Source organism: Physeter macrocephalus, chromosome 13 (genome assembly GCF_002837175.3).
Source record: "Physeter macrocephalus isolate SW-GA chromosome 13, ASM283717v5, whole genome shotgun sequence".
NCBI classification, from domain to species: Eukaryota; Metazoa; Chordata; class Mammalia; order Artiodactyla; family Physeteridae; genus Physeter; species Physeter macrocephalus.
The window spans coordinates 16,198,216-16,222,297 of NC_041226.1; the positions used below are offsets into that span (position 1 = coordinate 16,198,216).

General features: G+C 36.9%; 1 protein-coding gene and 1 long non-coding RNA gene across 2 annotated transcripts in view; one reads left to right on the top strand and one right to left on the bottom strand.

Moving 5' to 3' along the window:
- The window catches only part of LOC102974106 (phosphatidylinositol 3,4,5-trisphosphate 3-phosphatase TPTE2-like), a 123,104-nt gene that overhangs the window by 41,818 nt on the left and 57,204 nt on the right, over positions 1 to 24,082 (bottom strand). The window contains exons 8-12 of the mRNA XM_055089673.1: positions 10,238 to 10,288; positions 8,899 to 9,060; positions 5,469 to 5,568; positions 5,263 to 5,326; positions 4,415 to 4,479 (exon numbers count right to left, since the gene is read on the bottom strand). Of these exons, the coding sequence (XP_054945648.1) occupies positions 4,415 to 4,479; positions 5,263 to 5,326; positions 5,469 to 5,568; positions 8,899 to 9,060; positions 10,238 to 10,288 (442 nt within the window). The remainder of the gene's footprint in view (positions 1 to 4,414; positions 4,480 to 5,262; positions 5,327 to 5,468; positions 5,569 to 8,898; positions 9,061 to 10,237; positions 10,289 to 24,082) is intronic.
- Positions 6,767 to 22,223, top strand: LOC114487422 (uncharacterized). The gene is made up of 3 exons (XR_003682499.1): positions 6,767 to 6,821; positions 11,975 to 12,017; positions 22,208 to 22,223. It is a non-coding gene; the product is annotated as an uncharacterized lncRNA (long non-coding RNA).

A 24,082-nucleotide genomic window follows, 5' to 3' on the forward strand; every position in this document is an offset into this window, starting at 1 on the left:
AGGAAGGAAGGAAGGAAGGAAGGAAGGAAGGAAGGAAGGAAGGAAGGAAGGAAAGGAAGGAAAGGAAGGAAAGGAAGGAAAGGAAGGAAAGGTAGGAAAGGTGGGTTTGCCTCACAGCACAGTGAGCAGAGTCTTTACAAACTTACAGCATGATGAGGACAAAATTCACAGTGACTATGACATCTGGATCAGGAGCTCCTCAGGGAGCCATATAGAAAATAAACATCCAAATGAATATGGTCTGGGAGCTGAGGGACATGAGGTTAAAAAACTCAAGTTTGACAAAGAAGGTGAAGTCAGAGATAAACAACTTCTAGTCACATTTCTTCAGTTATGACAGAAGAAACAGAAGAACCAGCTTCATCTAAGAATAAAGACAAAGAGAGGTGGATGAAGAGGAAGAGTGTCTTTAACAACAGAAATGATTCCAGAAAAAAAAAATTCAAGAGAAAGACGCTGATGATGCCTTAACTATAAATGAAGAGAATTCTGTGGAAAATAATCAAATAGAGGAATCTCATCTGTCTCAGGATGAGACAGATTTACATTCTGAAGACAGTGAAAGCAGAGGCCCTGCAAGTAGGATTCTGACTGCCATGAAACAGAAGAATTAGGAGGCTCCAATTCCAGGAGAACTGGAGAGATTCTCTCAGAATCTTCCACAGAAAATGACTATAAAGCCACAGAAGTCACTGATGAACTGATGGAACAAGACTATTCAGAAATACTTACATGCAGTATTTCACACTCAGTTCTAGTTTTACACTGTATGAAATTTCTGTGTAATCAAATGGATATTTAGTTTTGCATGAGAAGAAGGTTGTAAAATAAAGTACTTCATGGGATAAACCCTGAAAAAGTTGTTCTTGTAGGAACTGTGAATATCAGCTCTTCTGGGTCCTGCTTACTAAACACTTTTTTGGGGGGGGCGGGGGAGGATCCGGTTAAATCAGTGGCTTGCGTATAGATTTTTTTTTTTTTTTTCGGTATGCAGGCCTCTCGCTGTTGTGGCCTCTCCCGTTGCGGAGCACAGGCTCCGGACGCGCAGGCTCAGTGGCCATGGCTCACGGGCCCAGCCGCTCCGCGGCACGTGGGATCTTCCCAGACCGGGGCACAAACCCGTGTCCCCTGCATCAGCAGGCGGACTCTCAACCACTGCGCCACCAGGGAAGCCCGATTTTTTTTTTAATTTAGAAGTTTTCAAACTGGAAGGTAATAATTACAATTCTTTTTTTTTTTTTTTTTTTTTTTGAGAGTATCATGCTTAGATTATACATATGTGAAAAGGCTTCTAGTCTTTTTCTAACAGTTCTGGCAGTTTTCATATTTTGGTCATAGTTTCAACATTTACCATATGAATTAAAGGGTTTCATTGTAGTTATATTATTTATAAATATAAATTACATATATGTTCATCTTTTACAGAAACAAAAATTAAACATTTGCTGCCTTAGAATAATGTATGTATATTTATGTGTAACATATTTTATAATATGTTATATATGTTATATGATATAACATATGTAATACATATCATATAATATAAAATAAAGTAATATAACATATATATAATATATGAATATATATAACAGAATTATATACTGTATAAATGATATATAAATTGTAATTTACATCTCATTCATACAAAATATAAATTATATAATTATATAATATATAAATTATAAATGTATATACGTCACATATCTATATACTTATAGTATTATATATTTATGATGTTAATAGTCATAATATATGCATACTTATATACTGTTATATAATTATATGATATGTAATATAGTTATATAATTTATACATTATATAAAACATATATATAAATATAATATATTATTATAAAGGGGGAAATGTTATATTTTTCTGTTTCTATAAGAGATGAGTTTATATTATATATTTATAAATGGAATAATATATTTATATGTTATATAAGACATATACATATAATATATAATTTATACATGTAATTATATATTATAATTATATATTATATATATATCATATATAAGTATACATGTATTATTCTAAGGGGGAAATGTTATATTTTTCTGTTTCTATAAGAGATAAAATATATATGTAATATGTATTTATAAATAGAATTATAGTTATACTATATAAAATTTATATGCAGTTATATATAACATAAATAACATGATATTACATTTACTATATACTAATTTTATATATTATACATTATATATTAATATATATTTAATATATACTGTAATATACATTTTATTTAAATATACACTATTTTAAGAGAGAAATGTATTATATATATAATTACATGTACAACTATACATTATCTAATATATGCTATATAGTATAGTATATATAATATATATTACATATAATTATATACACATTATTCTGAGAGGGGAAACGTTCTATTTTTCTGTTTCTATAAGATATGCATTGGATACTTTTTCTATTGGTAATGATTGAGTCCACATCTTTCAAGGCCGTTTCTTTCTCCTCTAAGTAATTAAAAATCTGGTCCTTGTGAAACCATGGAAACTTCTAAGTCTGTTGAAGTATCAGGTTAAACACATTCTGAGAGATCTGTTCAAACTAAAATTCTTTTGTATACTTTTGTGGTGCTTGAGAAAAAGACTTCACTATTTGTGAGAAAATGTGCTTTATCTTGGAAATTGTGTTCAAACATTAGCTTACTATTTTGTAGGATTGAATATGCTTATGAAGCTGATATGAGACCATCTCAGAAGAACTGGGCAGATTCACAGAACTTTTGCTTGCTTTTCTGAACATTTGTGAATACTACACATTTCTTTCTAACATATTTAGAGTACGCAAATGTCAATGGTATGAAACACAATTATACTGGAAAAATTAATAAATTAATGATGAACTTGAGCTAAATGACTGAAGGTCATATTCACAGATTAAAGGCATGCAAGCTGTACAACTTCCTGCCAAAATTACTGGCTGCCAAACTTATACTTGTTTCTTCAGATGTACTTTTTTTTTTTTTTTTTTTTTTTTTTTGCGGACTCTCAACCACTGCACCACCAGGGAAGCCCCAGATGTACCTTTTGATATTTAGAATTTTTAATTTTCTGTAAAGTAGACTTTTTAGAGTGTAATGTGTTTGCTGCCTTTGTGAAGCAATGTATAATTGTATAATTTCTGTAAGTAAACTGAATGCTTGAGCTTTCAATCAGTATTCTAGAAGCAATAAATATTATTTTATACTATTTAGAAAGAACTACTGTACACCCAACAATATTGGATAAATCCCACAGAATTCATTTTAAGCATAAAAAGCTGGTCACAGAAGATGTAGTCTATGATTCCATTTATGTGAAATTCAAGAAAAAGTAGAACTAATCTGTTGTGACACAAGTGAGAATAGTAATTACCTCCAGTGTGTTGGGGTACTGACTGAAAAAGAGCAAGAAATGTTCTATATTTTGATAGGGGTGTTGGCTGTATATATACCTATATATAATTTTATCAAGATATACATGAGATTAGCACAATTTACAGTAATTTTTATGCCTCAAAGTATAATTATATATACACATATTTATATATATACATACATAATTACAGTTTTATTGAGATAGAACAAATACTGTAAATTGCACTAATGTATACACACCCGCACACATACGCAAACTTCTTAAAACAATGACTTTTAACTGGCATTTCATAGTAAGTATCACTTGATGTTTGAACTTTATTTAATCTACGGAACCTAAAGCAGCATGTATCCACTGTAATTTAGGATCTCAATCTAATACACATTTTAGTTAAAGAATTCTCCATCTTCTTCCCTATGACAGACCATGAAAAACAGCCACAATTCACCACAATTCCTGCCTTCCAGAGATGGCATCTGTTGTCTGCTTGAATCTGAACTGGGTTTCTAGTTTGCTTGTCCAATAGAATAAGGTAGAAGCCACATTATACTAGTTGAGAGCCAGGGCCTCTGCATTCTTTTGCTTGATGTTAGTGAGGTCCTTGCCACTGCCTTATGTGAACAAGCCTGAGCTAGCCTGTTACAGAATGAGACATCACTTGGAGCCATCCAACAATGCCATTTTAGACTAGCCAACCCTCAGATGCCCAGTTGCTGCCCACAGATGCATGAGTTAGCTCTGCTGAAATTAGTTAAGCGTGTCCCTGATCAGTTAAGCCCAACTCAAATTCACAAACCACATTATCACGAGCAAAGTAAATGTTTGCTGTTTTAAGTCATTTAAGTTTGCGGGTGATTCATCACAGAGCGAAAGCTAATTGATAGCAATCCATGATAATTTTTTACCTGAAAGAGTAAATTTTTAGGACAACACTGTCATCTCTGGGCCAACATTATCTTACAATTCCACAGTCTATGTTTACTGAGAAATGTGAGCATTTGTTAGATAAGAACTCTTACCTTAATAGGATTCCTATAGAAAGACTGCTTTCCAGAAGATGGGAATGACATGGCAATAATACGCTCTGGAAGTCAAAACAGTCACTATTAACAAATGTTATAGATGTGAAACAATATATGAGAACTCGACTTACATATAGTCAGACTGTTTTCATAGAAAAGAGCTTTCAGGATTGAGAATGACAGGAAAAAAGCTAACTAACCCTCAGGATAATCAACTTTAATATCCAGTACTGGATATTAAAGTATCCACTATTTTGACCATTACATTCAGTAATGGTCAGTGTTCCCAAGACTCAACTGGTTCCAGCCTTATGCAACAGATTTGTGTTGACTTTAGTCTGGAGGGCCCCCTATGGTGGGAATTTATTTCTTATTTAAACACCAAAGGAAAATGAGAGATCTGGGCTCCAGCAATGTTGGGAACTCCTAGGATGCTTTCCAGTGTTCCCCTGACTCAGAAACCCGAGACCTACAAAGCAATGACTTCACCTCTAGCGTTCTAGGAAGAGAACAGGTCTCTCTCTGAAATCCCTGGGACCAAGGACAACTACTAGAACTCAATAAATTCTAAACCAAACAAATGGAGTCGGCTGAAAATCCATTCAACTTCCTATACTATAAGCAAGCAGCCCTGAATTGAGATGAAAATTAAGATTTTTCCATTTTCAGGGTTAAACTCCAAATATGTCACACTATCATAGTGGCATATGTCTTCATGGATAAAAAATGCTTTGAAAGAACATGCCTCAGACAGGGAAAGAACAAAATTAGCATATAATTACTTACTCACACACAAGAAAAATGTGATGTTAATATAGGCAAATCAAGAGATAAACTTCACAAACCAGTAATGTAAGTGAGGTCTAAGTCAAATCCATCCTTCTTGTATCGCCGTTTGTTTCCTGAAACCTGAGGGTTTAAAACAATCATTCATTTGTAAAACATAAATCAACATAAAAAAAGAACAATATATAGATATCTACAACCCTTGCCAGTATTTCCTGAAGCCCAAACATTTTTTCTGAATCATAAACATATTTTGCCCACTTACCATCCTCCTGGTCAGCATTTCAAGATGTCTTTTTTGATGAGCCAGATGAAAAACTCTTATCAGAATGATAAGTCGTAGAGGTCGTAAAATAGTTGTCAACCTAACAATAAAAGGTTCATTTTTGCTTTAGAAACAGAGGATTTTGTCAGTATGGACTAAGTTTAGAGCAGTGGCTCTTAACCAGGGGCAATTTTGCACACGCCCCCCCTGGCCCAAGCCTCGCACCCACCCCACCCACTCTGGGCATATTTGGCAACGTCCAGAGATATTTTTGGTTGTCACAACTGCCTGTGAGGGGCTGCTACTTGCATCTAGTGGTTAGAGGCCAGGAATGCTGCTCAGTACCGATGCACAGGACAGCTCCCTTACTAAAAATGTATCTGGTCCAAAATATCAGTAGTGCTGGTGTTGAGAAACTCTGGTTTAAAGAAAAAGTCATACGGTAGACTCTCAGAATTTGTGGATTTAACTTCTGTGGTTTAAAACAAGCATTTTTCTGTCTTTTTTCCATCAAAACAGAATTCTTATTCCCCTCTGTTACTCCCATGAGTAACAGGGGTTCACTAGAGCTGCGAACACACATCAGGCAGGTAGCAGATGAGTTACTTCCCAAGTGTGTCTCCTACCATCAGGAAGAAACACGATGGCAAAGAACTGATGGTTTGGGCTAGTGCTTCTCTAGCTTGAGTGTGCATACTGATTCAGTAGGTCTAGAGTGGGCCCTGAGGTGTTTTTCTTCTTGTATTTCTGACAAGCCCTTCGGTGATGCCGAGGTTGCCTGTCGGAAGACCATACTGGTTTTGGTTATTTTCAAAAACTCCAAAAGCTTATCACATCAAGTTTTGTTGGGACCTGAGTGAAAGTCCTGAGAAGCTGGAGTGCAGGAAGTGGCAAGCTACCTGACTAAGGAATAAGCCTAGTGAGCCACCCAAGAGCTACATCCTAGAACACTTTTGCTCTTCTTTTTCTCACTGCCGCAGTAGAAAGAGGAGGAGAAAGAAAAAAGCCATCGGTCTCTCATACACATTTTTGTTTGATCCCGAAAAGTTCTAACTTTGCCTCAGCTTTCATCGTGTTCATTATACTGCAAAAATTCTACCTCTGTGTTTCTACCCATGTCACCTCGTTTTCTTTTCCATTTGTTCCTTTTTAGAGAATCACCATTGGAGTCGCTCAAATTTTTCATCAACTCAAACCAGTACTCCCTTGGTTTTAGGAAAAACCCAGGAATTTCACGTGTAAGAAATTTGTGGTTGAAGCACAAGTGGGAATTTCAAAATGCAGAGAAGTCAGGACAAGAGGCAAGTCCCCAGTTTCTTCTTCGGGGGCGTCATCTTCTTCATTCAACTAAAGGTACTCAGCGTGGACACCCTTCACTGGTCCCTAGACACCACCATCCTTTAGTTTCCAGATATGTGGAAATTTATCGCAATGTTTCATTTTCAAGCAGCTTATTTAGCACAGAATTAGCACATTCAGAGTTAAAAAGATTACACAAAATGAAAGCCACAGAAAATATTTTTTAAGAAAGAAAAACTTTAAGAGAAGGGAAGCATATGTTTCTTACTTGGGGAAATCTTTAAGAACCTTAAAGTCATAGAAAATATAAGCAATATTGACCAGTAGAGTCACCACAATAATGGCAGCATCTAAGGAGTTAAATATATCAGAAAAATACAGTTGTACCCTGTAATAAAAAACAAAAAATATATAAGTTTATGCTTCCCCAAAGAAGAGGTAGGGATATTTTAAAAGCACAAATTATTTGACTCATCCCCCTTAAGACATCTGGTTTGGGATTTCCCTGGTGGTCCAGTGGGTAAGACTCTGCACTCCCGATGCAGGGAGCCCTGGTTAGATCCCTGGTCAGGGAACTAGATCCCACGTGCATGCCGCAGCTAAGAGTCCGCAGGCTGCAACTAAGAACCAGCGCAGCCAAAATAAATATTTTTTTAAAAAAGGAATTCAGCTTTGATGAATGATTTAAAGTGCATTTTACTAGACTAGATTAAGGAAAAAATATTCATACTCATTTTATACTTATATAGGACAAAAACATCAATATGGCAAGTATAGGGGCTTCCCTGGTGGCGCAGTGGTTGAGAGTCCGCCTGCCGATGCAGGGGAACCGGGTTCGCGCCCCGGTCTGGGAGGATCCCACGTGCCGCGGAGCGGCCGGGCCCGTGAGCCGTGGCCGCTGGGCCTGCGCGTCCGGAGCCTGTGCTCTGCAACGGGAGAGGCCACGGCAGAGGGAGGCCCGCATACCACAAAAAAAAAAAAAAAAAAAAAAAATATGGCAAGTATAACCATAAGTATAGTAACAGACATAACCAAACCATTGAACAAGAGGCAAGCATTGCCTTCACACAGGTGGGAGAGAGAGATGGGTTGGTGAGCGATGCTATCGGACAATGGAAGCTGAACATGTCACAGCCCTAGAGAAACGGGCTGTGAGAAGTGCATGAAAGGAGCTTGTGAGAGGAAGACGGGTCCACTACTTTGGCCGGCAAACTCATCACCTGGCTTTGCACCCACAGTGGAATCCCAGTGAGCTGGTGTGGTCTCCTCTGTGCAAAGCTGAACTTTCAGCCCTGGCACCTCCTCCTCAACACTAGCTCCTTCATCCATGGGCACCGGGGCTCCAGGGAAATCTTCTAATCCTGGGATAGCCCCTTTTAGGCTCTGAGTAACCTGGGAGAGGGCAACTGTCCTCAGCTCAGAGGCACGAGGACAGAGATTCAGCCAGAAAGGAGACAAGCATGTTCCGAAATGCTCTGGATGAAGTCAGGCTGGGGAGTTTAGTCCCTGACTCGCTCTCCCATAGAGCTTAACACAAGTTTTTGTTCATTTATTTTTAAATTTCTCATTAAAAAAAAATTTTTTTGGCCGTGCAGCTTTCAGGATCTTAGTTCCCCGACCAGGGATCGAACCCATGCCCCCTGCAGTGGAGGCATGGAGTCCTAACCACTGGACCACCAGGGAAGTACCACAAATTTTCATTTTAACTGAGGTAGGGTTTGCTCATGATCTATTATCTAGTATTTAATATACTGTCAGCTTTTATTTACACTGAACTCAATAAAAATATCAATATTTATACTTCACATACATATTCCTCTTAATAATGTGCATGTAGACATATTAGCTGCCTGGCCCCATTTTGCAAACCCTTTAAGCTTTACCTGTTGAAGGAACCATCTACAATACATGGTTTGGAGACTAGAGTGCCAGTTGCAATAGTAATATTAAAGCTCAGTCTGATAGAAATTGGGATTTGGATTGTTGTTTCTCTTGTGGAGTATGCCTTCAAGGAGAATTATTTTGATAAAGAGGGGCATATTTAGTTGGGTTGACCTGGTAATCACTTGGGATGCTTCTCATAGCAGTACAAAATAGCTCTATGTGCTTTTAAAAAATTAATCAAACTTACCCTTCTATAAATACTCGAAGAAAAACATCCATGAAAAAAAATAAAGCAATAGCTAAAGAAACTGAACGATATTCCAAAGGAATATACATCGTGCTATCAGAGACAACTATGTCTGTAATGATGAGCGACACATCCACAAAGATCAGCAGAATTCCAAATATTCTACAACAAACAAATAAATAAACCAAGTAAGGATAAAGTGGTTTTCACACCTATAGGTAGACTAACTTCAGCCCAATGATCTGATATCAAAATGTCATTATTTGGGGTTAAACTGTTCAGTGGTAGGGAGAACTGCTCTTAGAATCTCAACATAAATTACTCTGCTTTCACCCAATAGAAGCAGTTGTTAGAGAAATAAATTTCCCATGAACCACTTCATGATATCATGCCCTTTTATATTACGACACATCAGAACAACATTCCAAGACAAAATAGGCAAACTACATTAAAATTACATGTTTCCACTTGTAAACTCTTCTTAAAATTTAAGAATTTTAGAAGGGTCTTCTACCAATTTCCCACAATAAACTAAACCTCATTAATCTTGATATTTTTAAAGAATTTAGTAATAAAAACCAAGTGAAATCATGACTAACATAAGCCCTTAAAAGACTACTTTGACCAGTAAGGCTTCTTATCAGTGAGATTATCAACAAATATAAGATTACATATCAATGGATGGTTGTGGCACAGTTCTGGGCACGTGAGAAGGAATTCAATTCAATGAATACATACATAATTGAACTCTAAAGTAACTCCTAAGCCTTTTTCCTACATATGCTAAACACATTCTCTATAAGTTGATTATACTATTTGTATAATCTATGAAGATAAATTAATCTTAAAGCACTTTTTCACAATTGCAATGCAAATTAAAATATTATCAATTTAAAAGGAAGCAAGTACATTGTGTGAACCTGTAACATAGTATGAAATCTTACTGTCATGTAGAGAAGAAAGATCTAAGTAAAATGTTTCGTAAAATGTTTCCAGAATTAAGGAGTAATTCTAGGTGAATAAGGTATTTACTAAAACACTTTCCTTATAACTATAGAATTTTGAAATGCATGTTTCATTACTTTTACAGGTAGAAAAAAACATGTTAATATTTTGCTATTAGACTCCGTACATGCCATTTCTTTGCAATTCTTAATGTTCAGCTTCAATTAAAATTCCAAGATAAATTAGATTGCATTAAATGGGGCACAAAGGTTATTTAGCAACATACTGACAGTGGAAATGCTTTTTTTTCCCTCCCAGATCCTTTGCCATTAAAAAATATTGATATTAAATGTAATACGAACTTAATTACCTCCTTTTCTAGAGTCTCACGTACCTGAAAGTGAAGGATGATACAATCAAGTACACAATTCTCTTAATCTTGCTGCTGCAATAAGAAGTAAAAATAAAATTTCAGAGCTTTCAAGTGTATCAGATTTTTCCTAACATATAGTATGAATTTAACCAACAAAGGCCTTTATAAATATAATTTTTAAAGTCTCCAGAAGTTGCCTAACAAAATGCTTTTTACTAATAACTGTAAAAATTTCACCTGATTGTTTTTTTTTCTTTCCTATGTAGAATATATGTGAAAAAAAACACTAAACTTTCCCTTAACTGTAAAGCTCTAATCCCAACATAATGGTAAGATTAAGCTTGGGGTCATCAACTAAAGCAACAGAGCATGGAGACAGAAGGGAATGGTAGAAGAGATGTGTGTTCCAGCTCTCCCATGAGTGAGCTGTGGGATCCTGGGCAAGTCATCAAACTATGGCCAGACCTGTTCTACAGCAATAGAATAAGGGACTTCAGGGAAGCTCTTGCCCTGTAATATTCATTTCTTGAAACAAGTCACCCCATGAGTAAGACAGTTAAACATTAATGAGACTCACAGCTGGGGTGGGAAGTGCACTTTGGGGGTGAGGGATGTTAGTAAGATACATTTCAAAGGGGAAACACACTGGAGGCTGGGCTCCTTCCGTTAGTAGTAGGAGGAGACGGTTTTATAGCGCCAGCAGTTGTGCCTCATTTTACCCTATGGCTGGAGACAAGGTAGTCATTAAGGATCAATTTCTTGCCCTGCTGAAGCCTCCAACATGTGACCCAAATTCCACCCCAGGTGGGATTTAATCCCAAAGCAATGCTCACAGACTGTGCCCAAGACTGGAGAAGAGGGAGGATATATGCCAAATAGAACTGGGGCACTGCCAAATGGAACAGGCCACAGATGGATACTGTTGGGCTAAGCTGAGCTATAAGATCTCCCTACCCCCTCTAATTTCTCCCTTCTCCATCTGCACCCACTACTACCTCTGCCCAGGCTTAGCGAGCAAAGGTTGATGTGGATGGGGAACTGATTGGCCAAAAGAGGTGAACCTCCCCTGAGGTTGCCATTCTCTTAATACAAGCCCTTTCTGATCCCAGATAGACTATCAGATCTCTGGGTAGCAAAGAAATGTTACAACAAATCAGAACTTACTCGACAAAGTGAATTTACAGAACCATGCCCGACAGAATCATTGGGGCACAAAAGGATGGCTTGGGGTGGCTTTAGGCTCTACTATCATTTTCAGTGCCTCCCAAAACTACCCCAAGTAAATATAGAATTGAGATTTTTTTTTAAAACGAGTGTGCTATATAAATGCAGCTTCAAACAATGTGTGTGGAGTTTGCTGGGAAAGGACTGTAACTCAGTAATTATACATTTAGGAAAAGTACTATTCATATTTGGGAGCAACAGACATACACTCTCCAACACCCAGTGCAACCATGTAACTTTCCTAAAAATGATTACTCAGAGAAGTGCTTGAGCCAACTGAGCAAGGAATAAAAATGAAGAAGGCAAGCATAAGGAAGATGCCTTATAGAGAAAAGGTGTCAAGAAATAAAATCATAGAACTAAGTCCAAATAATCAATGTAGCACGTGGAAATATAAACAAATGATTCTAAAAGCAAAGATAAATAACAAAATTCTCGATAATAGTATGGATTTAAATTTGCAGGGTTTTTCCACATTAATTTAGGTTTCTCAGAAGACAGAAGTAAAAGCATGTTGCTTTTCTATCTTCCCAGGTACAAGTCCAGTTTTAAAGTGGATATTGATGGAGAAACAAAGGTACAATTATGTTTTCTAAAAATAGGTTTATAACTTTCATATTATTAAAACTTGAATAAAAACAAATCAACTAATAGCATAATGTTAAAAAAATTTAAAGAAAAAAATCAAGGAAGTGTTTAATACAGAAAACAAAGTAAAATGATAGCAAATAAAAGCAAACATACCTGAAATGATAATAAATACAAACACATTACTCTCATATCAAATACTGACAAATACTTTTAGATAAGTTTAAAAACTAAATGCACTATATACTGTATGACAAAAACTAAATTAAAATGATAGTTTGAAAATAAAGAGATGGACAAAGATATCAGATGCAAATGTTAAATCTCAAAACATTAAAAGTTGTAATATTAATATCAAAGTTGAATTCAAAGCAAAAATATTAACTATGACCAGGACTTATTTTATACTGATAGAAGGTAGACTCTATAAGATACTATTAAGACCATGTTGAACAGGGGTGGGATGTGCATTTGGGGCAGGTCCTATCTTTCCCACTGGACACTTATTTCTCTGCACAGATGGTGGAGGGAGGCATGTGGTCATACTCAAAGCATTAAAGGCACTGGGATGACTCTTTGGTTTTCCTACTCTCACTCCAGGGCTCTGGGTCCCCCCCCACCAAACTATCCACAACAGACAAGGCTATATTCCTAGATTAAACTCAGGTTGAAGAGAGCAGAGTTAGGCTTTAGATCTGAGTCCAACCTAAGTTAGCTCATTAGGATTCTTTACTGGGACTTAAGAGAGGAACCTCCAAAGTACCTAGGAGTGTCCTTTGCCCGGCTTGGTCCTCAGGGATATACTTCCCTTTGGAGTGGGGTGTTGGTAGCAAGGATAAGATCTGAGTGTCCCTGGTCAAACACTATCCATTTTAAAATATATATATATATATATATTTTTAACTATAATAGTTTTAAAACTATATATAGTTTCTATTGTGCAGAGAAAACATATTTAAAGCATTTCTATGAAATTTTAAAAGAAATGTATCCTACAAGAAGATAAAAAAAACTTTAATGGTACTCTAAAATATAAAAATTATTCAGACTACATTTTCTGACCATGATTTAATAAAACCAGTGAAGTGGGAGAGTACTATACAAGATATTTAATTGCATTTTATCACTACAGAAATTTTAAAGGTGCCACATATGACAACTTAGATTAAATGGACATTGTTTGAAAGACACAAACTACTAAAATGTGCTCAAGAAAAAATAGATAACCTGAATAGTTTAAAAGGTAATATATCTTGTGGAGAAACTGAACTTGTAGTTTAAAACTTTCCAACAACAAAAAAGTCCAGGCCCAAGTGACTTCACTGGAGAATTCTACTTAATTCTTTAAGGAAGATACAAATCTAAACAAACTCTTCCATAAAACAGAAGAATAGGGACTGCTTCCAAACTCATTTTAGGAGATTAGCATTACCCTGATACCAAAACCAGTAAAGACATTACCTGACAAGAAAATTACCAATATCCCTCATAAATAGATACAAAAATCCTTAACAAAACATTAATAAATTGAATCCAGCAGTATATATATATTTTAAATTCATGACCACTTGGTGTTTGTTCCAGGAATTCAAGGATGGTTCAACATTCTAAAAATAATGTAATTCGCCATGTCAATAAACTAAGGAAAATAAAACATGATAATCTCAATAGAGGTAAAAAATTTTTTAAACAAAATTTAACATCCATTTATGATAAAAACTTTCAGTGAACTAGGAAAAAAGGAAACTTCCTTAACCTGACAAGGGGCATTTATGCCCCCCCAACACAAACAAAAAACCTATGGCTGATATCAATCTTAATGGTGAGACTGAATGTTTTCTTCCAAAGATTAGGAATCTAGGATGTCAGTTCACACTTCTTCCACTCAAAATTATATTGGAGTCAATGTAATAAAGCAAGAAATGGAAATAAAAGGCCTATAGATTGAAAAGGAAGAAATAAAACTCTATTTGTAGATGAGATGCTTGCCTACCTAGAAAATCCCAAGGAATCTACAAAAAAGCTAACAGAACTAATAAGTGAGTTTAATAGTTATTGTATAAAAGGTCAATATACAAAATTCAACTATATTTCTAGATACTAGCAATGAATGATTGAAAAGTAGAAATTTAAGCAACTGATCCATTTATATTAGCACCAACACCCATGAAATACTTTTTTATAAAGTAACAAAATATGTGCAGGATCTGTATGCTGAAAATTACAAAACTTGACGAAAGAAAATGAAAACCTAAAGATAAGAAGAGATGTGAAATGGTACTGCCGTTTTGGAAACTATTTCTTATACAATTAAACATACACTTTACCACAAGTATCAGCAATCCTATTCCTTGGCACTAACCAAAGATAAATGAAAGTTGTGTCCACACAAAAAACTTGTACATAAATGTTCATAGCCACATTACTCATAACAGACCAAAACTGGAAATAATCCAAATGCCCATCAATGGGTGAATGGATAAGAAAATATGGTACATTCACAGTGATGTCAGAAACATGACAGAGTGAAAAACTACCTTTGTCTCTCTCCTTCAATCTACAACCAATAAAACCCACAACTCAACAAAGGTGCCACTGTCCAACACAACAGTTTGCCAGAGGACTCCACACATCTGTACATCTAAAGGCGGGTGAATTGCAACACTTAGAAGAGATGGAATGAGGGAACAGTGGAATCAGTGCCTGCAATCCTGGCCCTCTGACCACAGCAGCTGTGCCCACAGCTTCAGAGAACACAGTAGCAGCAGGGGAAGCAGCACACATGACTCCAGGCTCCAGACCACACCAGCACCCATGGCTACATGTAACTGACCAACAGTGGGGCCTGGGATCCTGTCCCTCTAGCCACCGAGGTGACCACAACCTCACTGCCACTCCCCCACCTGCAGTGGCACAGCCCATGAACTCAATGAGATATAAGAAAACTCAGAAAGGTAGTTTAATGAGCTCAGGAATAAAAATGAATGAACAGAAAGAATATTTTACCAAAGAGACTGAAACTCTAAAAAGAAACAATTGGGAGATTGGGATTGACATATACACACTACTATATATAAAATAGATAACTAATAAGAACCTACTGTGTAGTACAGGGAACTCTACTCAATAGAGTGGATATATACGTATAGGTATAACTGATTCACTTTGCTGTACAGCAGAAACACAACATTGTAAATCAACTATACATCAATAAAAAATAATTAAAATAAATAAGTAAATAAAAAGGAACCAAAAAGAAACTCTGGAGCTGAAGAACTCAATAAATGAGACGAAGAACGACATTAGAAGCACTGGAAACAGAGCAGACAATATGGAAGAGAGAATTAGCAAGCTGGAATATAGCAATCTAGCAATGATATAAGTAGAAGAGGAAAGAGAATTAAGATTTTTAAAAGGAAGAAATCCTGAGAGAGTTATGTGACTCTTTCAGGAAGAACAACATTAGGATAGTGCATATCCCAGAAGAAGAGAGGGAAAAGGGAGCAGAGAGTTTATTTAAAGAAACTATAGCTGAGAACATCCCAAACTTGGGGAAGGAACTGGAGTTATAAGTCCATTGAGCTAAGAGAACACCTAATTACCTCAATGCAAAAAGACCTTCTCCAAGACACATAATATTAAAATTGTTAAAAGTGAATAACAAAGAATTTTAAAATCAGCCAGGGCAAAAAGGATGGTAACCTACCAGGGAACCCCCACTATTAGGCTATCAGCATATTTCTCAGCAGAAACCCTACAGGCCAAGAGGGAGTGGAATGACATTCTCAAAATACTGAAAGATAAAAACTGTCACCCAAGAATACTCTATATAACAGTTATCACTCAGATATGAAGGAGAAGTAAATGCTTTCCCAGACAAACAAAAGCTGGAGTTCATCAACACTAGACCTGCCTTACAAGAGATGTTGAAAGGAACTCTTCTATCAGAAGCAAAATGAAAGAAACACACAAAACTTTGAGCAAGGTGATAAATAGAACCAGAAAATTGCCACTCTTTACCAAGATAGTTTTTTAAATACTTTATTATAGTATAAAGGTTAGAGGGAGAGAAAAAAAGAAAGCAGGAAAATAACTATAGCTGTCTATAGTTTGGTAACAAACTCACTAAACAAAAACAGGTAATTTGAGACTACGAAAACAAAAGGGGAAGAGGAAAAGGATGGAACTTATGTTTTTAAAAAATGTTTAGTTCACTATAAATTATATCATAATGTGTGAAAAGCATGCTGAAATCAGAAGGCTAAAAAAATGATTAAACAACATAGATTCTGGAAAGACCCAGTGTGTAAAGTTTCATAACATAATAGAAATGGATTTAAACATCTTTGAACAAGATATACATGTTTTCAATAATGGGTTCATTCATTCAACCAAACTCACTGAGTGCCTATTATGTGCCATGGCACTGTTTGAGGCACTGGAGATACAGCAGTTAAAAAAATGGACAAAATTTTCTTCCGTCATGATGTTTAAATTCTGTCTCGTGCAGACCATAAATATAATAAATAAGTAAATAAGGTGGTAAGTTATAAGGTGATAAATGCAATAAGGATCATTAAATTAGAGTAAGGACAATGGAGGGGGCTGCAACTTTGATGCTGGGAAAACTAAGTAGTCACCTGGGAGAAAAGTAGACTCCTACATTTTATACCTTAATACAAAATAAATCCTGGGCAGATGTTTTATTTCAATGTAGAAAATAAATTCAAAACATAGATGAATTTTGGTGAATATATTAAATCTTAGCTAGAGAAAGACTTTGACACTAAAGGCATCAATCATAAAGAAAAGGACAGATGTACTCAACTGTATGAGGATTATAAACTTCTATATAGTGAAAAGCTAGGCAACCTGGGAAAAAAAATACTTGCCCTATCTATGATATAAAAAGGATATATTTAACTTTTCTATCCAATGGCAGTGATAAACACCCCAATTTTAAATGGGCAAAGGTAGTTTGCAAACAATGAAATACAAGTTCTATGAAAAAAAGTATAAACAAAAACAATGTCAAATGTGCATCAGAACAAACATTTACTAACATTGAAAAGATGAGCGACGGCTAGCGTGAAAGGGGAAGAAATGTACACTGCATCTTCGTGTGGAAAGTATCAAAATCAATAGCCTCACAAACGTTCCTTTTGACACAGAATTTCCACCTCCAAGAATTTTTATTATAAAGAAATAAAATATACAGGTTTGGTCTCAAAGTTATTCATCATTTTTTGTAATAAGTCACAGCTTAAATGTCCAGAAATATCTGACAATTTAAATGAATGACAGTTTAAACATCTATACCATGAAATATTATACAGCTGTCAAAAGGAATGTTGCATATTTAAAAATCAAGTCAAATATAGGCAGAACTTCAGGCAACAATAAAAAACCTGAACTTAAAAAATATATAATGTTGTAAATGCAAATGCATGGAAATATAGTCATGATATGCACTAAGTAATAAGGTTATTTTAAAAACAATGTATGATACCATATCCATAAACAAAAAATGTATAAGCCTAAAGAACCTTGAAGGGCATCTATTAAACATTAGGAATGCCTATTAATGGGAGGATTTATTGCTTGTTTGTATTTTCTGATCTTCCTAATAGTGAAATTTTGTTGCTTTATTTTTGGTTTTTAGTATAAAATTTATTTATGGTGCTTCAGAGTTTTAAAATCACACTGAATAATATGTGTGTACATATTACTCCACATTTATTTTTAGTTTTTTTATTATACTACACCTAGCACCCAGTAGATACATATTGTAGATAGCATTATTACCAGTTTACAGATAAAAGACCTAAAATTTAAAGTAGTTTAGTATTTTGCCAAGTGTCCAGTGCATATTAGATGCCAAAGCCAAGCACTGCAGGTCTTACTCCAAATCTAATACCATCCCCCGGTCTGAAACACCAGTGTCTCTCACACAGGGACTATTGCAAATGCCACCCAAATCTATACCATAAGCATTTGTAATTAAAAAAACAAAACTAAACTAACACTTTTTGTTTGTAAGAAGAAGGAAATGCTTGCCTTGCTCAGTCTATTCAAATTTTGCCCCCGCCCTGGGCAGCCTCATTGCAGAAAATCTATAGTTAATATGCAGACATATCATTTAATTAAGTAGCAGAGTGAACTCTTCATTGATGGCCCATGATGAAAAAAACAGAAAATGGAAATTCATGGTAATTTGAAGAACTATTTGTATTCATTACTCGCCCCTTTATTTTTCATGTTGTTTTTGTCTAGACACCAACAGATTACAACAGTAACCAATTCACTGCCTCTTTAGCAATACTCACTCCCCAACATTAATTCAAGTTGGTGAATGGTTAAGTAACTGGCCAAGCGAGTAGCAGAAGAAAAATTGCATGAATAATTCTGCAGTCCAGACACATGAGATTTTTTCTGAAGTACGATTTACAATATTATATTAGTTTCGGTTGTACAACATAGTGATTCAATAATTTTATAGATTATATTCTATTTAAAGTTATTACAAAATAATGGCTATATTTCCCTGTGCTGTACAATACATCCTTGATGCTTATTTTATACATAGTAGTTTGGGGGAGGGAGAGTCAGGCGTGTGTGATGTTAAGAAAGTATCGTGTCCTTGTCATTGAGTACAGGTAAAAATGCCTTCAGATCAGTGCAACAGGAAGTACTCTCGTGAGATTACTCAGAAACAAGGCAAAATTAATAAAATCCCAATGGACATTAAGAGGTCTTTAATCAGCAAAACATGTTTGCTTTTGCTCTCAGTCCCATTTGCTCATAGACAAAATCAACAAAACTAGGAATCAGAACATATCCAAGAAAAATGAGAAAGGAACACAAGTGAAGAGCAAGTAGCATTCTGCAATCCTCTGTTTAGAAAGAAACTGTGTAATAAAATTACTCTCTACTAAGGACATTTTCAAACTCGAAGAACATTTACTTGTGACTATGTGGAAGTATTTTTTCAAGTATGGAACATATATGCAAATTCAAAAAGAATCACTGTATACCCTCCCTCCCAAACATTTTGCTATCTTTCCATAGCTCTTTATTTTTCACCTCAGCATGAGCCCCATCTTCTAAAAGATAAGAAATCCACCAACAGCTCCCTCCCTCCGAACTTCAAACTGACTCACTAATGTGAATGGAGAAAGTCAGTGCCTTCATCACCATCCTCGATCTTGGACAGCTGTTCCATCATACTTTAACCGCCAACAAATGCAAAAATATATCATTAGAGATTTGCTACATGGAACAGTGATGTGAAAAACTTATTTGAAGAAAAAGAATTCCTTAAATCTAAAGGAACCATGACTTAGCTCACTGGATGACCCAATCTTACAGAAAATAATTTAGAATCATTGTCTAGAAAACTCTGTATTCCTATGGATACTTCCAAGACCGAATTTTGCAAATCTTTCTCTCTCTGTTTCTCCCTATGTCTCTGTCTCTGTGTCTGCTTCTCTCTCTCTGTCTCACTCTTTCTATAGAGATTAATAATATATAGATAGCACTGATGCAAGTAAATTATATCAGCAGCCTTGGAAGGCACCATAATTAAAAGGCAAGATATATCAAAGTAGCCAAAGACCTTTGATGTCAATTTATCTGGGTCATTGTGAAGGATTAAAAATGTACATAGCATGAAATGACTTCACTTTTTTTGGCTGAAATTGGACACTCTTGCTCTAGAACTTATAAACTGGTTGAACTCTAAAAAAGTTATATGTCAATTAGTTATTTGGAACCTGGGTCCCTGCACCACCTACTTTTCACATATTATGGATATCTTGTTTTCTCCTTGAATAGGTTTCAAATAACTGCCTGAGACAAGGACTCCGTAACTAATTGGATTTCACAAATCTCAATATCTTCCCCTTTCCCCTCTCTCTATATTCATATCTCACCTTTCATCTCTGCCTCTCAATTCACATGAGTCAGGGCTAAAGGATTAAAATGTACATAGTAAGACTCCATGTGTCATAGATTTATTTTTAAATGCAATTTAGCTATAATTACTCTGCAATTTATAATTTAGTTGCCCTAAAAACATTCTAATCAGCTATTTAAAACCTGGTATTTAATTTTTCTGTAGAAATGAACTTTATATGTTGGTAATAAAAATCTTAGTCCTGTGGGAAAACTTAATAAATCAAATTTATGTACATTTCTTTACTCCTGAACCCAATCCCCAAGTGTAACACCATTTTGTGATTAAATTTACTTCAAATTCAGCTCGAGTTTGTAGGTACCCATCTCACTGGCCCTATAATTTTCTGCCTTCTCAAGTCCCTACACCACCTAGTAACCCTTCACGAATCATAGATGTCTTTCCTGCCCTTCAGACAGGGTCAAGACAAGGCAGGGGCTCCCTCCAATGCGATGGTGGGTTTGGGTTTGGGGCACCAGCCTCACATGGTGGCAGAGCTCTGGAAGATGAGGGACACATCCAGGGTCTATCAGATCCCTTTTTTTCTGCTGAGGGTTCCCCTCTGCTCTCTATCCACTGAGACCTTCTCCTAACTCCTAATAACTCCTAATATGATTCTGTCCTCTCTTGGCCCATGCATGGGCAATCTGATACTTTCCTAAGGGAAAGTATCAGATAGTGGCTGCTCCTAACTAAGGGTAACAAACAGACTAGGGGTAAGAACACTCCCTTTTATGACCTGTTCTTTTTTTTCCCCCAAATAGATCCAAAAAAGAAAGAAAGTAACATATTGAGGCTGGCAAAACAAACAAACAAACAAAACCCTTAGATAAAGCTTTGAAGAAACTCTGTAATGCCATAGGTGTTCCCCAGAATAAATTTCACAAATCTCAATATTCCCCCTCACACTATCTGTATATATTTATATCTCACCTTTCATCGAAGGGTTCAACACAAGTTACTTTTTCCACCTGGCTCCTGTCACAGCTAAAGGATTATAAATGCACATGGTAAGACTTCACATCTCCCTAGACTTATTTTAAAATGCACATTAGCTACAATTGCTCTACAATTTATAACCTAGTTGTCCTAAAAATAACATTCTAATCAGTTATTTAAAACCTGGTATTTCATTTTCCCCTGTAAGTGAGGCTTTATACATTTGTAATGAAAATCTTAGTCCTGAGGGGGGAAGAAAGTCATGAATCAAGTTTATAGACATTTCTTGACTCCTGAACCCCTTCAGGAGTACAACTTTCTCCTTGCAAAGTAAGTTTCTCTCCTTTCTTGGCCCATTTTAGTAGAGCCTCATACACAAGCACTTGGACAGTTTCCCTAGGGGGTTCGGCTGCATCTAAGAGTGATAAACAGATGAGTAAGAAGCATCCCTCTTACGACCTGTTCCTGTTTTATCCAACTAGATACAAAAGAAAGAAAGAAAGAAACATACTTACATAGGCTACAGTAAAAAGATTTAGAAACAATGTCAAAGACACTGTGTTATGTCATGAATACTCCTAAAAATGAACTTCCCAAATACAATCAACCTCTCTCCCCTTTCCTGTTGCTCTCACTCTCGCATACTCTCTCTCTGCATTTATATACATATATATTTTTTTTTGTTGACATCTCTCTATCTTTATTTCTATCTCACGTATTAGTGGTGGGTCCATCAGGTCTTCCTGTTGTCAATTCACTCAAAGCAGTGCTAAAGGATTAAAAAGACACAGAGACACCCTATAATTTTCTCAGTTAAACTTTCTGGTTCAAATTAGTTTAAATTAATGTTTTCACTTATTAACTAGATGACCCTTTAAAAACGGACATGTAAATTGATTGCCTGAAACCTGGTAGGTCATTTTCCCCAGAAATGAGGCTTTATGTATTTGTAATGAATATCTTACACTTGTCAAAAAGGCAATGACTCAAGATTGAAGTACAGTTCTTTACTACTGAATCTGATCCAATGTGTAACAACCTTTTGGGGTGGAATTTATTTCAAATTCAACTTCAGGTTGTAGGTACCCAACTTTCTTGACCAATCTAACTTCCTGGCCACGTCTGTGCTCCATAGGAAGCATGCTCGTCTGTCCTGCCCCTGACATAGGGTCAAGTAACAAAAGGCCTGAGTCAGGGGCTCCATCTGATGTGAACATGGGGCTGGATTTGGGTTGTCGGCCTCACATGGAAGCTGATACAATTTATTATTATTCTCCTTGCTCCAGACGGCGTTCACCTTCCCCACACCCACTCCAGGAGAGTCTCATACACAGGCAATCTGACAGTTTCCCGAGAGTATGGCTGCTAGTAACCGAGAGTCAAGACTGGGAGTAAGAAGACTCCCTCTATGTCTTGTGACCCTTTTTCTACCTCAGTTCGAAAGACAAAGACTATTCCACATAGAATCTTACCATGAGAGGACGTCAGAAACAGTATCAAGGGAACTCTATATTCCCATGGGTGCTCCTAAAGGTGAACATGCCAAATCTCAATCTCTCTGAATGTTGTGTTATGTATGTATGTTTGTATGTGTGTACATATTATACATGTATTTATTTATCATATCTTACTTTGCCATGAAGAATATTCCTGCCAATTCACTCAGGGTAGTCCTATGGTATTAAAAATAGACATAGTGGGGCTTCCCTGGTGGCGCAGTGGTTGAGAGTCCGCCTGCTGATGCAGGGGACGCGGGTTCGTGCCCCGGTCTGGGAGGATCCCGCATGCCGCGGAGCGGCTGGGCCCAGGAGCCACGGCCGCTGAGCCTGTGCGTCCGGAGCCTGTGCTCCGCAATGGGAGAGGCCACAACAGTGAGAGGCCCGCGTACCACAAAAAAAATAAAAATAAATTAAATAATTAAATAAATAAAAATAGACATAGTAAGATACCACATGACTTCTAGACTTTTACATTTTTAGTTCAAATTAGCTATAATTACTTTTTTTGGCTGCACTGCACATCCTGTGGGATTTTAGTTCCCCGAACAGGGATTGAACCTGGGCCCTCAGCAGTGAAAGCGTGCTATCCTAACCACTGGACTGCCAGAGCATTCCCTGCTACAATTACGCTTAAGCTTATAAACTGGTTGGGTCTTAGGAAATTCACATGTAAATCAGTTATCTGGAACCTGATATCTCATTTTTCCTAGAAATGATTCTACATACATTGTAAAGAATATTTTTGACCCACCAAGAAAGTTAATGACTCAAGATTGGTTCAAGATGGCAGAGTAGAAGGACATGCTCTCACTCCCTCTTGCACGAACACCAGAATAACAACTAACTGCTGAACAATCATCGACAGGAAGACACTGGAACTCACCAAAAAAGATACCCCACATCCACACACAAAGGAGAAGCCACAATGAGACGGTAGGAGGGGCACAATCACAGTAAACTCAAATCCCGTAACTGCTGGGTGGGTGACTCACAAACTGGAGAACACTTATACCACAGAAGTCCACCCACTGGAGTGAAGGTTCTGAGCCCCACGTCAGGCTTCCCAACCTGGGAGTCTGGCAATGGGAGGAGGAATTCCTAGAGAATCAGACTTTGAAGGCTAGTGGGATTTGATTGCAGGACGTCGACAGGACTGGGGGAAACAGAGACTCCACTCTTGGAGGGCACACACAAAGTAGTGTGCACATCGGGACCCAGGGGAAGGAGCAGTGACCCCTTAGGTGACTGAACCAGACCTACCTGCTAGTGTTGGAGAGTCTCCTGCAGAGGCGGGGGGTGGCTGTGTCTCACTGTGAGGACAAGGACACTAGCAGCAGAAGTTCTGGAAAGCTCCCCCCGGGCATGAGCCCTCCCAGAGTCCGCCATTAGCCCCACCAAAGAGCCAGGGTAGGCTCCAGTGTTGGGTCGCCTCAGGCCAAACAACCAACAGGGAGGGAACCTAGCCCCACCCATCAGCAGACAAGTGGATTAAAGTTTTACTGAGCTCTGCCCACCAAAGCAAAAGCCAGCTCTACCCACCACCAGTCCCTCCCATCAGGAAACTTGCACAAGCCTCTTAGATAGCCTCATCCACCAGAGGGCAGACAGCAGAAGCAAGAAGAACTACAGTCCTGCAGCCTGTGGAACAAAAGCCACATTCAC